Source organism: Pleurodeles waltl, chromosome 1_2, assembly GCF_031143425.1.
Source record: "Pleurodeles waltl isolate 20211129_DDA chromosome 1_2, aPleWal1.hap1.20221129, whole genome shotgun sequence".
Lineage (NCBI taxonomy): Eukaryota > Metazoa > Chordata > Amphibia > Caudata > Salamandridae > Pleurodeles > Pleurodeles waltl.
This window is the reverse complement of record NC_090437.1, coordinates 795443518-795459527: the sequence shown is the minus strand read 5'-3', so window position 1 is coordinate 795459527 and position 16010 is coordinate 795443518. Positions and strand designations below refer to the sequence as shown.

General features: G+C 43.6%; 1 protein-coding gene across 4 annotated transcripts in view; it reads right to left on the bottom strand.

Moving 5' to 3' along the window:
- LOC138304164 (uncharacterized) overlaps positions 1 to 14747 on the bottom strand; it is a 266322-nt gene extending 251575 nt beyond the window's left edge. Inside the window, exon 1 of one of the 4 annotated variants that reach the window (XM_069244002.1) lies at positions 13116 to 14747. In XM_069244002.1, the coding sequence (XP_069100103.1) occupies positions 13116 to 13541 (426 nt within the window). In that variant the 5' untranslated portion in view covers positions 13542 to 14747. The remainder of the gene's footprint in view (positions 1 to 13115) is intronic. The other 3 variants (XM_069243994.1, XM_069244018.1, XM_069244010.1) reach the window with 3 other exon arrangements.
- Between the last annotated feature and the right edge of the window lie 1263 nt (positions 14748 to 16010).

Genomic DNA, 16010 nt, shown 5'->3' with positions numbered 1-16010 from the left:
CTAAACATATATATATATATATATATATATATATATATATATATATATATATATATATATATACGCAACACAAATTGGTTAAAAAGACTGTTGCGCAGTGCACTCCACTGCCGGTGCTCAGTGATGGAGGAGAGCAACCTCGGAAATATTTTGTGAACAAGAATCTCACCGCACTCCACGAGGTTCAAATTGACATGTTTTATCGCAAGTATAAACAATGAAAGAAAAGAGGGACTCATTTACTGTGATCAAGAATCCTTGAGAGTCGAAACGCGTACGTGGCTGTTGCTTGCAATAAAAGATGTCAATTTGAACCTCGTGTAGTGGGGTGAGAATCTTGATCACACAATATATATATATATATATGCATGCATGCATGTCTTTTCTGTAGTGGCAGTTGCCATAAAGTAGCTGAGTGGATTAGTAAAGGCAAGGGTTACCTGCGCTTTAAAACAAATGTAATGCCAGGGGGACTATGGAGATATGAGTGGCACTTTTGCTGGGTAGTACTGAGGGAATTAGAAGAGGAGGTAATGGGAGGCAGAGCACCAAAAATGACTGTTGCACAGGGTGTGTGGTAAGGTGAAGTAATACATTCTTTTTTAGTTTTTTTCAGTGTTTTCAGAAAATCTGCAGAATTGGAGAAGAAGCGAAGGTAAGGTGACGACATTTCCTGTTGTACACAACAAACATACCCACACGCAATTTTGTGACTATCTGCCTTCTACGTAGGCTAGTAATTTAGAGGGACGGTTTAGCCAGTTGCAGAGATGGCGTCTCGTTGGATGACTGCTGATCAAGCCCTAGCTCGGGTTATGGAGGACAGTTCTGATGTAGGCTCAGAGACTGAGACAGCAGACACTGAGACAGCATCTGAGGGAGAGGACAATGGGGCAGATTCTGGGAGTGATTTTTCAGTCGGCGGAGTCCCATCTGACGACCCCTCTTCCAGTGAGTCTGAAGGAGACAATGACGACATCCGTGCTGTCCCTTCGCAAGCACATTCGGGGCAGCGGGACCACATTGGGTTAGCCGAACCCAGAGAGCACGTGCTTGCTGCCGCAAGCACAGAGAGAGTGCTCTCTTGGCAGCCCCCCTGTTTGGTTCAGCCCCAAATTCCACCTTTTACTGGTGACGCTGGATGTAAAGTCGATACAGCTAACTTTTTGCCAGTCGACTACATCTATCTGTTTTTGGATGTTGACTTTCTTCAGAAAGTTGTGCAGCAAACAAATTTGCGTGCAGACCAATTTCTGAGGGAGCGCGGAGGCACTCTAGGGCCCCGTTCTAGGGCACGCCAGTGGACTCCCACTTCGCTGGCGGAGTTGAAGATATTTTTGGGCCTTACGCTCAAAATGGGGTTAGTACAGAAACCCACCTTGCAGTCCTACTGGACGACTCGCACTGTTTGGGTAACTCCCATCTTCGCACCATACATGAGCAGAGATCGTTTTTTGCTACTGCAGCGCATGCTGCATTTCAATGACAATTCTGCTGTATTGCCCCGGGACCATCCAGATCATGACAGGTTGTTCAAAATTCGGCGAGGTGGAACATTTGTCTGCCAGGTTTCCAGAGATATATACTCCTGGAAAGAATATAGCAGTCGATGAGTCCTTGATCCTGTACAAAGGACGGCTGCTTTTCAGACAGTACATTGCGAGCAAAAGAGCTCGCTATGGCATAAAGCTGTACATGCTGTGTGAGAGCTCTACTGGCTATGTGTACAGCCTGAGAGTGTATACAGGGAAGGATTCTACCCTAAACCCTGTAGGTTGCCTTCCCGTGTTAGGGGTCACAGGTAAGATTGTATGGGAACTTGTCCAGCCACTTCTTCACAAAGGTTATAACCTTTATGTGGACAATTTCTATACAGGAGTAGAGCTGTTCAGTGAGCTCTACAAAGCTGGCACTGTGGCCTGCGGTACAGTTCGTTGTAACCGCAAAGGATTCCCGCGGGAGCTTGTTTGCAAGAAACTCCAGAAATCACAGAGTACTGCATTGCGTTCTAACAAACTGCTCGCAGTCAAGTTCCTAGATAGACGTGATAGATACGTGCTCACTACAATTCATGATGAGAGCACTTCTCCCATCACTGTTTGGGGTCAGATGGCCGAAGTCCACAAGCCCATCTGTATACTCGATTACAATAAGTACATGGGTGGAGTGGACAAGAACGACCAGGTTCTTCAACCATACAATGCGTGTCGTAAAACTCGCACTTGGTACAAGAAACTGTTTACCCACCCGATTCAGATGGCAACATATAATGCGTATGTTGTTTACCGTCAGACAACAACAGGAAGACTCATGACTTTCCTTGACTTCCAGTTGTCTGTAATTGAAAGCCTCACTGCTGTTACAGAAGAAGCAGCAGCCTCCACCTCATATGTTCTGGAGGATGTGGCAAGGCTGCAGGAGCGACACTTTGCTGATCGCATACCTAAAACACCCAAAAAGGATCGTCCATGTCGTCGCTGTAAAGTGTGCTCAAAGCATGGAAAGCGGCAGGAGAGTCGGTATTACTGTCCCCAGTGTCCATCACAACCAGGCCTCTGTATCCCTACTTGCTTTCCGTTGTATCATACTAAAGCAAAGTTCTGGGAAATCGACTGAGGTTGAGCTGCTGTTGGGTAATCCTTTCAGTGGCAGTGCATGGATACCGAACGTCCATGGGCCACTGCTTCGTTAGACAAGGAGCCACAGAATTTTACTTCATCATGGACTTCCTTTTGGCGTGGTCGCTGTTCTGTTCAATTAACATGCATTTTCTTCTCCCTACTGCATATACTAGTGACAGAACATATGCCACATTGCCATGGAGTACCCTTTCTTCACCTGCATGTCTACCTTACTTTCAACGGTAGATATGCTCTCTCAGTTCGAGGAATCACTTTGTAGGGCATACTTGGAAGCCCCCAACTTGCTTCCACAAACTAGTATAGGTTCACTTGGCTATTATACAGGATTAGCCAGGACTCTGATGAGAACAGAGACATGGATGGGTAAGGAAAGCTTATGGTAGGAGTGCCTTCACAGGGTTATTGCACAGGTAGAAGGCAGATAGTAAAGGTAGTACAGATGTACATCATCTACACCTATGGATTCAAACCCATTGGTGCCATCCCAGCACTGTAGGAGAATGACTTGTATAGGTCAGTGTTTGACCTGCTTTTCATGTTCATCCTCCATCAGAACTTAGTAGATGTTCAGTTTGCTGTATAAGTGCATTATAGTCACATCACTGTACATAATGTTGGCTGGGACATATGCTACGTTCTCATGGACTCCCCTATGTACCAAACACTACCCTTTTCCATAGCCTATGACCTTCTCTTTAGGGAACATCATGAGAAATCCCCAGCATGTCTCCCTTAGTTTCAAAGGTAGATATGCTCACTCAGTTCGAGGAATCGCTTTGTACGGCATACTCGGACACCCCCAACTTGCATCCACAAACTGGAAGGAGTTGGATTTAGCACAGAGAGTGCGTTAAAGGCGCATGAAAAACATGTCTTCCAGAGCCTCAGGTGGCTGTCACAGGAGTCATTAGTAAAGGTTTGTTACGCATGCATTTTTTTTAATGTTAAGGAAGAAGGAGGTAGTTACTTGACAGGTGGTAAAATGTAGTCAAACTTATTCCGTTCTGTGGCGTGTGAATGTGATGGGCCCTTGTCTGGCAGGGGTAAGTTAATGTGAGTGGAGTGATTGATTGGATTGGGCCCGTGGCTGGCGATATGAAAGGGTTGTTTGTTGTGCGTGAATGGCGTGTGAATGGACCATAAAGAGGTTGGTGCCTGGACGCGGCTTTATGGCCCACCTTCAGAAGGCTTGGTTTCAATATTCAGATACTTTGATAAGTAATCATGCTTTGAAACCATAATTTCTGGTGGTGCTAAAACCAACCAGTGTGAGTGGTGGGTTAACTTTAACAAACTAGTACCAGGGGAGTCTAAGGGTGCAGGACTTGCATGGCTCTCACCAGTTTTCCTTCACCCAGAATCCCCTTGAAATTACATTATGTGCTTAAAAAACACATTTCCTTGCATTTCAATGAGCAGAAGTCCAGGGATTTGCAGGGATCCTCAAAATTCCTACCACCCAGTGTTTCCCCACTTGTCCTGATAAAAACACAACCCCGCTTGTGTGCCTGCGCCTAGTGCATGCTTCAAGAATGAATCACTCCAGGGTTAACAGTAGACCTCAAGCAATGACTACCATTGACCCTTGTGTGATCCATTCCTGTCGCGGGCGCTAGGCCTACCCACACAAGTGAAGTATCATTTTTATCGGGAGGCTTGGAGGAACGCTGGGTGGAAGGAAATTTGTGGCTCCTCTCAGATTCCAGAACTTTCTGTCACCGAAATGTGAGGAAAACTTGTTTTTTTAGCCACTTTTTGAGGTTTGCAAAGGATTCTGGGTAACAGAACCTGGTCCGAGCCCCGCAAGTCACCCCTCCTTGGATTCCCCAAGGTCTCTAGTTTTCAGAAATGCACAGGTTTGGTAGGTTTCCCTAGGTGCCGGCTGAGCTAGAGGCCAAAATCTACAGATAGGCACTTCGCAAAAAACACCTCTGTTTTCTTCCAAAAATTTTTATGTGTCCACGTTGCGCTTTGGGGTGTTTCCTGTCGCGGGCGCTAGGCCTACCCACACAAGTGAGGTATCATTTTTATCAGGAGACTTAAGGGAACGCTGGGTGGAAGGAAATTTGTTGCTTCTCTCAGATTCCAGAACTTTCTGCCACAGAAATGTGAGGAACATGTGTTTTTTTAGCCAAATTTTGAGGTTTGCAAAGGATTCTGGGTAACAGAACCTGGTCCGAGCCCCGCAAGTCACCCCTCCTTGGATTCCCCTAGGTCTCTAGTTTTCAGAAATGCACAGGTTTGGTAGGTTTCCATAGGTGCCGGCTGAGCTAGAGGCCAAAATCTACAGGTAGGCACTTTGGAAAAAACAGCTCTGTTTTCTATAAAAAAAAATAGGATGTGTCCATGTTGTGTTTTGGGGCATTTCCTGTCGCGGGTACTAGGCCTACCCACACAAGTGAGGTATCATTTTTATCGGGAGACTTGGGGGAACATAGAATAGTAAAACAAGTGTTATTGCCCCTTATCTTTCTCTACATTTTTTCCTTCCAAATATAAGAGAGTGTGTAAAAAAGACGTCTATTTGAGAAATGCCCTGCAATTCACATGCTAGTATGGGCACCTCGGAATTCAGCGATGTGCAAATAACTACTGCTCCTCAAAACCTTATCTTGATCCCATTTTGGAAATGCAAAGGTTTTCTTGATACCTCTTTTTCACTCTTCATATTTCAGCAAATGAATTGCTGTATACCCAGTATAGAATGAAAACCAACTGCAGGGTGCAGCTCATTTATTGGCTCTGGGTACCTAGGGTTCTTGATGAACCTACAAGCCCTTTATATCCCCGCAACCAGAAGAGTCCAGCAGACAAAACGGTATATTGCTTTCAGAAATCTGACATCGCAGGAAAAAGTTACAGAGTAAAACATAAAGAAAAATGGCTGTTGTTTTCAGCTCAATTTCAATATTTTTTTATTTCAGCTGTTATTTTCTGTAGGAAAACCTTGTAGGATCTACACAAATGACCCCTTGCTGAATTCAGAATTTTGTCTAGTTTTCAGAAATGTTTAGCATTCCGGGATCCAGCATTGGTTTCACACCCATTCCTGTCACTAACTGGAAGGAGGCTGAAAGCACCAAATATAGTAAAAATGGGGTATGTCCCAGTAAAATGTCAAATTTGTGTTGAAAAATGTGGTTTTCTGATTCAAGTCTGCCCGTTCCTGAAAGGTGGGAAGTTAGTGATTTCAGCACCAGAAACCCTTTGTTGATGGCATTTTCAGGGAAAAAACCACAAGCCTTCTTCGGCAGCCCTTTTTTCCAATTTTTTTGGAAAAAACAAATTTTTCACTGTATTTTGGCTATTTTCTTGGTCTGCTCCAGGGGACACCACAAACTCTGGGTACCATTAGAATCCCTAGGATGTTGGAAAAAAAGGACGCAAATTTGGCGTGGTTAGCTTATGTGGACAAAATGTTATGAAGCCCTAAGCGCGAAGTACCCCAAATAGCCAAAAAAGGGCTCAGCACTGGGGGGGAAAAGGCCCAGCAGCTAAGAGGTTAATTCTGCACAGACTTGTGATTCTACTGCTTGACCTGAATAGGACATAAAGTGCCATATGTACGAAGGTTTGGCTTAGTGATTTTCAAATAGCGAATCTGTAGAAACCGCTATTAGGGAATCACAAAATTAAATGTACACAGGAGTGTATTCCACTAATAACGATTTCTACAAATTTGCATTCGCAGTAATGAAATTTCAATTTAGGAATTTGTTACAATGCGATTTCCTAATAGGAAATAACAAATTGAGATAAGTCATTTCAATTTAGGTTTGGGTTGAAAATGCAGCCATGCCTTCACCCCTGTCACCAACCCGACACTGTCCCATGGCACAGAGGAACACAGAACGTTCCCTTATGCCAGCACACCGGCTCTGCTTTCCTTTCAACAATCACTGCCTTACTCCCAACTCCAATTTACCGCAATGTGGTCAATCAAAGCAGATTTGTCTCAAATTAGGGACACCAAATCTGGATTTGGATCTGGTAACGCTGGGCCCACAGGTTAGTCCCCATACTGGAGGAAAATGCTCGTAACAGACAGATTTATGTACAAGGATACTGGCCAGGAAATGTTATTGGCGGTCACATGGTATCCTTGCACGTATATGCACCCAACTCACACTAGGGGCCTAAGAAGCACAGCATTTTGTCTAACATAGCTCTATTTCTACTCAATTGGAAAGAGCACTAAATGTATTTGCTCATCAGCTTACATTAGGTACTGTGATGAAGGTCTTCTCCACAGCCCAGGTTTGACTACTGTTACAGCACATGGCATTATGGATTCAGGTGGATATGTCTGTGTAATGGCGAAAATAGGTGATCTTATTTAACAGCTTAAGTTTTTTGATGTGTTAAATCACAGTGCCCCTGTATTATGGTTAAAGGGTTTCCGGGACCATGCAAGAGATTTCTTGACAGACATGCAGTGTCTGACAAACTGCGTCACTATAATGTGGAGAACCTCAGCAAAGTATGGGACATGCACTGTCATACCAAGCATTATGGTTGGATTCACATTGGAGCCATTGCCAATTCCAAGCTGTATTTGCTGGAAGTCACCTACTGTGGCACCACCTATTCCACTTACTCTGATAGGTTATTCCCAGTTAGTACTGGCAATCCATCCCGAGTATGCATACAATAGCACGTTACAGCTTCCGCTTGACCAAGCCACAATGCATGACTAGTCAAAGGGCCTGATTTCATTGTTGGTAGATGGAGTAATCTCAGTTGGTCTGGAGGAGGTCTTAATGTCATCCAGGTCAAGACGATTCCGCCCACCAAATTTGGAAATGACCGACAAGCCGGCAGTCATTTCTAAAATACTGTCAGGAACAGCCGTTCCTGTCAATGCTATTTACAGTTTGGTGCATGGCTACATCAATATGCTGGAACCCTGCACCAAACTGCTTTCTTTATTATTTTCAAACGGAAAATCCAGAATCAGGATTTCCTATTTGGTAATTAAAAAGGAAATGCTCCCATGGCGAGGGGAGAATTTAGCAGTTTTCACAGCCCTTTTCCACCATGGTTTTGATGTCGGTGAGGTGCAGTGAAAACAGACTGATAACTCTGCCTATCTAAATTAGGTGGTCTCAGGTCTATAAAGTGGTGACTCTGCAGTTTTCTGGAGGCAGCAGAACCTGTACGTCAGTATGCCAAAGGGCCATTCAATGATGGACCATGTTGTCTTATGTGTCCTGTTGTACTGCTGTTGACTTCCGGTTCTTGGAATAAAGTGCGGTGGCAGTATCCATGGATGCAGCATATGCACTGTCTCCTTAAAAAGCATGAGAAGGATACACCATTAGGTCACATTACACAAACAGTTCTAGCCACTGTGTGCACTCAGTCAGAAATTCTCTTAACAAGTAATAAGTCATCACCTAATTCACCCTGAGACAGTTGGTTATGTATTCCACTGTGGCAGAACATGAAGGAGTCATGGGTGCTCAGGGATGTGGAATTCCTATACGCCCGGGACATCTTGTTTGGGGTCAAGGGCAACAAGTTTTTATGTTTACTTTGTCCTTGGGACAAGTAGGCCCAACCCCCTGCAGCACAAACCCTTTGGCTGCCTGTTTACAGAGAGTTGAACTCTCTGCAGTTGAGGTAATGTGTTTCCAAAAGATAATGCTGTTCGAACTTGTATTTATGGTTCATTATTTGAAAGCCTTCATTATTAGGGTGGGTGCTGTAAATAAATGTTTAAGGTCACACTTCACTACTGACGTTGGTTCCAGTACAAAAAAAAAAACGTGTACACACATGTTTGAAAAGTTTAGGCTAAGAGGCTAAGTATAATGCTCCCAGAATGCTCTCTGATTATATGCAAATTAAGTGTCATTTAGTAAAATGTGTTGATGCATGCTAGTATTTCCCAAAAATATTTCTAATGGAAAATCAGTGTAACCATTTTCAACACGATTATGGGAAGCATGAAAATAAACAAACACTGACAAAGCCAACTGATCTGACATACTTTTATAAGTCTTTTAGTTTCATCAATGCGTGTCTTGTTTTGACATGACTTTTGTAACACTTTATTGTTGTGGGAGCTACCAGGCCCTCAACATTGTAACAAACATTGGCAAAACCCCCCCAAAAAGTTTTTTTTAACTCTTAAAGCACACGTTGCCACCAGCGGCATAACAAAGGCCCCGCAGCCGCCCTCCAGGGGGCCCCGTCAGCACAGCACCTGCCCTGAGTGAGTCTGGAGAGGAGGCTCCTCCATGTTCTTTGCAAAGGGGCACCCTCCAGTTTCGTTACGTCACTGATTGCCACTGTAGTTCCTGACACTGAACAAAACTACTTTGTGTGGCAATATGCTCCTTGTGGAAGAGCAGAATGCGATCATTCACTAAAGCCAGCCGAAAGAGAGAGAAATAGAAGTTTAATAAAAACAAAATGTCTTTGTTAACACCAGACCTAATTAGGGACCAAGACCCACATGTAGGTAGCTTTTTGCATGTCGCAAACAGCGACTTTCGCTGTATGCGACGTGCAAAAAGCACATTGCGATGCACAAACCCAGTTTTGCAATTCAGTAACCTGGTTACCGAATCACAAAATGGGTTTGCGACTCGCAATTAGTAAGGGGTGTTCCCTTCCTATTTGCAACTCGCAGTGCAATGTAGGATTGTTTTGTGACCGCGAACGCGGGCGCAAACCAATCGCAGTTTGCACCCATTTCAAATGGGTGCTAACACTTTCGCAAAAGGGAAGGGATCCCCATGGGACCCCTTCCCCATTGTGAATGTCACTGTAAACATTTTTTCAGAGCAGGCAGTGGTCCTGCGGACCACTGCCTGCTCTGAAAAAATGAAACGAAAACATTTCATTTTTCGTTTTTGTTATGCATCTCGTTTTCCTTTAAGGAAAACTGGCTGCATTACAAAAAAAAAAAAAAAAAAACTGCTTTATTGAAAAGCAGTCACAGACATGATGGTCTGCTGTCTCCAGCAGGCCACCATTCGTGAGGGGGTCGCAAATTGCGACCCACCTCATGATTATTCATGATGTGGGCATTTGCGAAGCCCTTGCCAATCACAGATGGTGTCAAGGACACCATCCTACATTCGGATTTGCGACTCGCAATTTGCAGGTCACAAATCTGAACCTACCTACTTGTGGCCCCAAATTCTTAAAGAAAGTCACAAAAGTGCACCCATGGTATATGTCGTACCCCTATAAAATATTTGTGAACTGTATTTTAGCGTGGGTAAATACGATGTGTAGATGTGCTCATGTGAAAATCTATTGAGCATTTGCAAGTTCATTTTCCCTCCAGCCACTTTCTTCCCAACCCTGGAAGAAGTTCTAATTCTGCCATTGTCAGGAGTAAATGTCCAACCTTTCTTATTATGGGAAAATATTAGAGAGAAGCTGGTAAAAATCTTTAAAACATGCAGGTTAGTAGGTTTGCAGACTCAAAGGTATTCCAGCCCTGGAACTATTGCTTACTGCTTCCTCCAGCCCCAGTATGCAGATCTGCAGAAAGGTGGTAAAATAAGGAAATTGCTACAGTAGGGATTGAAACTCCAAGTATTCAAGCCCTACTATGGTAGTAGCCCTGGCATAATCAGAGAGGCTATTAATTGCTGCCATAATTTGTCGCCACACTACATGGCACCAAAGGGACAAGTAGATCTTTTTACAGGACAAGTAGATTTGAGAAGCAACCTGTCCCCTGGACAAGTAGATATTTTAATAAATTCCACACCCGAGTGCTGCCTGGGAATCTGCATACGAGGTCAGTTATGACGCATGAAGCATTACACACTACCTGTAAATTGTGAGAATGGGTGCTTTTCATATTTCTATATGGGAATTCATTTGTACGGGAGGGGAATATGACAATGTGTGTGCCATCAACACAGCCAATTACATTGAGAAAGTGTGCTGCCCTGTAAAAGATTACTTTGGTCTGTTGCTAATATTGGGCATATGTATTTGTTTACTTGGAAAACCATGATGTCCAGAAACCTGTGACAAAACCTAGAAAATGCACTTTGTGACACTTCTCTTGCCACTGCTAGGACTCCTTGCTGACCGACTAAAGCCAAAAGGTGTAGACAGTGCTATACTTGTACTTGTGGTGGGACTGCACTGCTTCTGACTTTTGGGGTCTGTAGCTGAGGTTGTGACTCAGCAATTAATTCCAAAATTACTTCACTACTGAGTCTGTACTTCCCAAATATCTCCTCCTCAGTCTGTTAAAAAAGGGTGACTCTCACCTTGAATAGCCTCTCCTGTTTCTACCTCCTTCTCTGCCTATCAGCCTAAATCCTCATTCTCTTTGGCCAAGACATACAGGGCCGCCATTCTGAGTGAGCCAGATGCATTTAGTTTTTACCTGGTTACAACCAGATCCACATTGATGCTAAATGCATTTTCTAAATGGCAATTTTGCAACTCTTTACAATTAGTAAATCCTTTGTACATAATGTTAGCGATTCCCTATTTGGGATTTTCTATTTAGCATTTTCCAAAAAATGCCTTCCGTACATACCAAAATGGCATTTTGCATCTCCTAACAGCACACAATAGTGATGCGCACCATTAGGAAATGCAAAATGCCTCTGCACATATGGCCCAGAGTATACTGCAGTTCCCATGGGGATTTGTCACTGGCTACAGCAGGCCCATAGTAGTTCTGCTATAATATCGCAGTACCAGAGAAGGAAAAAAATATATATATAAATTACATTACAATAGTATTCTAAATAGGTTGAAAAGTATAATATTTAAAATTAACAATATAATTAACTTTCAACAACAATACTAGACTTCACGTTAAAAAAAAAAAAAAGAAACTTCAAATTTACTGAAAAAACCTAAAGGATAAAGTTAGGTAAAAATAGCACTAATTTTCTGTTGTGTTAAACTTTAAAAAAAAATATTAAAAAAAAAAAACATTGAAATTCGGCATTTGCAGTTACATTTATCTGAGCTAACTATAACTTATGTCTCTGATATGCACTGCTTAGGACCTAACATATTACATCACTCAGGACATGTTTAATGACATCTCAAAAGTCAGCACTGATGACATAATACATTGGATGTGACAGTTTGCTATAGCCATCTGATATGGAAAGGTATTTATCAAGCTACATCTAGAGCAAATTTTATACACATTTACTAATGCTAATGAGTGTAAGTTCTTGGACCGATCTATGCCTGCACCTCCTTTGAGATGTAGTTGAGAGACTGAGGTGATGACTCCTCATGCCCAACCCCAAATCCTAAGTGGAGTAGTCGTTTACACTGTCTCAATATCAGATAACTGAAGTGACAACTCCTCATGACTGACACTGAGTCAGAAGAGCCCTCTGCCACATTTGACAAATTTAACAACCTTACAGAGGCCAAGATCAAACAGACAGAGAAACCTGGCTTGGCTGCACCCAGCCCTCGAATATCCCCTGGGCATTTTGCAAGGAGATTACGTCAGTGGAGAAGAACAGAGAACATGTCCTCTCCACCCAATGAGCAGACTCTGAAGTGTGTCAGCGAGGCTCTCAGGTAGTACACACATAATAGACACTCCAAAAAAAAGTAGCAACTAAAGTTTGCAGTTCCGATTATTTTGCTGCCAGAACCCAGTACAGAAAACATACACTCCTAACATTACTGGGTCAAGTAACAGGTGCTACCGGGTCAACCAGAAAAAGGTGTGAATTCCCAAGAGACCATATATGCCAGAGGCTACACCAAGAAGGGGGCAAAGCTTTGCATATAGTAAATTATGCTCACCAGTAACCATCTCATAGTCCTAACCATGCTGTACATGGAGTCTAGTCTCCTGACAGTCTACCAGGCCTGAAGTCTTAAGGGGACTTCTGTCTAAAAGCAACCTATCACAGAAGACAGATTAGAGGAGGAAGAGATGGTTGCTCCTCCTGAGATATCCCCCTTAACTGGAAGAGACACTGAGCGAGCAAAAGACAAGTAAATCTAATTGAATGGGTATAAATATGGCGTTTATCTGGAGGCACAGATACAATCTTTTTGTAAGAAACAAGACTAAATTTAGGCCAGTTTTATTTTTAAATAGCAAAATATGAATAATCATTTTTTGAAAGGTGGCAGAGGATGCATACCTGAAAGGGAAGTCATGAACTTAAGTATAAACTTTCTCAGAATCTGCTGAGATTTTAGGTGTTTTGCTCAATAATCTTCTGGCCATTCTGCTTAGTCTAACGACCTTATGCTAGCTAAAATCTTGTCCGCCTTGCTTAGGCTAGTACTTTCAGATCCATTTTCCACCAGTTGCATGCAGATATCTTACCAAACGCAACTGAACATAACTTAGGTTATCAGCCACACCATAGCATAGTATTCATGACCCTAGCAAATCACTGAGCAGATTTGAAATAGTGATCTGTCATATCATCTATAACTGATCACAAATCGAGTCTCCAGGTGCACGTTGTTTTAAGGGGTTATACCATATCTTACCTTTTCCTGCTGGTAGGTAATGTCCAGGAGATTGATGCTGTGGAATGGCCCTTGGTGGTGTTCAGACACACACTGGCCACATACTCCTTCGTGGCACATGCGGCAATAGAGCATAAGCTGTCTCCCTGAATGCAGCAAGCAGGGCCCAGCACCCACTGCCACGTCCTCTTTTTCCTTGCATGGCGTAGACCGCAGAAGCTTCACTACCTCTGCCAGAGTGGTATTGACAGGTAGGCGTGCGGCACCACCAGGGACGGAGCTTACTTTGCGACAGAGTGGGCAGCAAAGTTGCTGTGGAAGCACAGGGGGTGAGGAGGTACAGCCTTGCACACAGCGCCTGCAGAAATTGTGCGAACACAGCGGCAGTGTCACAGGCTCCTCAAAAAGTCCAAGGCACACAGCACAAGTAAGGCTTGCCTCCATCATGGGCTGCTGACACAGGATGAAAAGGAGAGCTGGAGTACAATGTAGGGCTTGAGGCTTACAACATTAAAAAAGGTTCGCACCACCCCAGCGAGGAGAAAGAGGCCTATACCACTTAGAACTACATCAACAAAGGATACTTGGAGATCTTGGATACCAAATGAGCGATCTGAATTACTACACCGGGTGAGAGCAAATTATACAACCTAAGGGTAAAAGGAAGCAGAGGTCTACCACTAAAATGTGGAAGGCAAAGTATCAGATGGGATTGATTTATGCCAATACGGTCCGCATCACCATAAACCAGTGACGAATGGCTAGCAGAGGAACAAAGAAAGATGCACCTAGTTAAATAGATTCAATGATATTGCCACCAAAGGGGTACAATTTCAGACGGGACAGGGTTGGATTGTGTGGGCTATGCTCCTGGGACGTAAGTACAATGCACCACCGCAGGAGGTGAGAAATTCCACTAACAGGGAAGTGTACCCATTTAACAGGGGCACTGGTGAACAATGGGGCAGGAGATCAGTGTTCACCACGAGCACTGGAATTAATGAGGGATTGATTGTTGGCACCAGAAGTGCTTCTTCTGCAGAAATTTAGGAAAGTCAGCTCATGGTAGGTTAGATACGGCGCTGTCGCCAAAGGTGGATATCCGAGCCAACAGACCGAAAAGGGCTACTCAATGGACTTTTTGCTGACAGATATAAGCAGGAGGCCGGAGGTCATACCCGAGCTGATCAATGTGGGTTTTATCGTCTATACTTCTGTTAAAATAGGACTTTGGAAGCAGCTGCAAAACCGCAGAGAAGCGTAAAGATGCAGAGACTAATGTAGAGATCAACACATGGGTCAGGGAGGGCGCCCTTACAAGACCGGGGGCGTTCGGGAGGAGGTAGGATGGAATGCGTGGTCTCTGCACAGCCCTCTTCTCGAATGGGCGCTACCAACAAGCGCTGAACAAAAGCCGTTGTTTTCTCTCTCCCTCTTGGTGTCCTGCGTGGAGACTCAAGCGGGAGAAGCTGTCCGTCTTCAGAAACTGAAGTCCGTGGCAGAGTACCGGCCGGTGTGACGCCTCCCCCTGCGGAAGTGCCGTCCCTGCTCCCCGCTCCCGCCTCCTCAAAAACAAAACTTTTCTCTCAGCTAGTTAATCCCCGCGAGACGTCACTGACAGTTTCAGCTCATGTGCTTTCGGATTCGTTTCCTGATTCTCTCCGCAGGAAAATGCGAGCGGGGCGGGAATCTGCGGCGTTTTATTTTAGGACGGGCAGGTAAGAAGAGGCGGCGACCTACGGAAATTATAAAAGATTTTTTTTTAGGGTGGAAAATAGACTATAGAAACTTTAGTCCAACTGTTGATATTTTCGGCCGCATGTGACGGAGTAGCTCATTCATTAGTGAGCAAGGCTGGATTTACACAAACACACAGCTGGCCGATAACGAGGCACTGCTGTGCACTAAAAGTTGGTTGGGGACTTAAAAGAAACATTTGAGATTGGCACACCTCCAAGACGCTAGACTCTGACTACTGTTTATGCGTTCTTAGCTCAGGCATGCCCCAGTTGTGTTAGAGCGCTTTACAATAGAGTGAAAAACGTTACATGAGAAGTAGTACGTGACAATAGGTACTGGTACTACCGATACTCATGGTGAGAGGTGCATATTTACAAGCTACATATTCGCTACTTTAGTGTGGAGCCAGAATGACCGCGCGGAGACCACAGGTGAAGGAGAATGTATTTATTACCATACGGAAATGCACTCATAGGAGAACCCGCTTGTTTCCTGCAGTGTTGATTTATACCTCTACACCAAGGGTCTCCAAACTTTTCTGAAGCAAGAGATACTTCTGATTAATGAATATCATTGTGAACTACTGAAGGCTAAATAACTTGCGCATTATTACCAGACACCCTCATGCTCAGCAAGTCTGATGTCCATAAAGCCAGATATGATCTGAACAAAAGACTTTGACTAGGGGTACTATGACAGGGCTGGGGAGGGGAGGGGTGTCTCTCTCATGAGAGCATGCTCTTTCGGGATGAATGAACATGTGTGTATATAAATGGGCTATATGTGTATGGGTAACAGAGCCTGTGTCGTATGTACTTGTGGCACAGGGCATACCTTTCACCATATGTAGCACTGTTACCTGTATAACACAAACATACAACCATTTTTTAAGTAGGAGAAATTTAAAGTGCAAAGATGTTTATAATGTGAAACATTTTTCTGCACCTTACATTTCTCCCATTTAAGAAACAACTGTGTTTTGCAATTATAAGTATGGCACAGTGTTCTACTGAGAGCAAGAGGCCTGCTTTGTGTAAATGCAACACTTTAAAAAAAAATTGAAAACATTAAAATGAAAAGTCAACTTAATCATTAAGGTAAAGTTTCATTTTAATTTTCTCCGATTTAACATCACTTTGTTCTCATGATCCAATACTGAGTTGACAAAGACTTTTA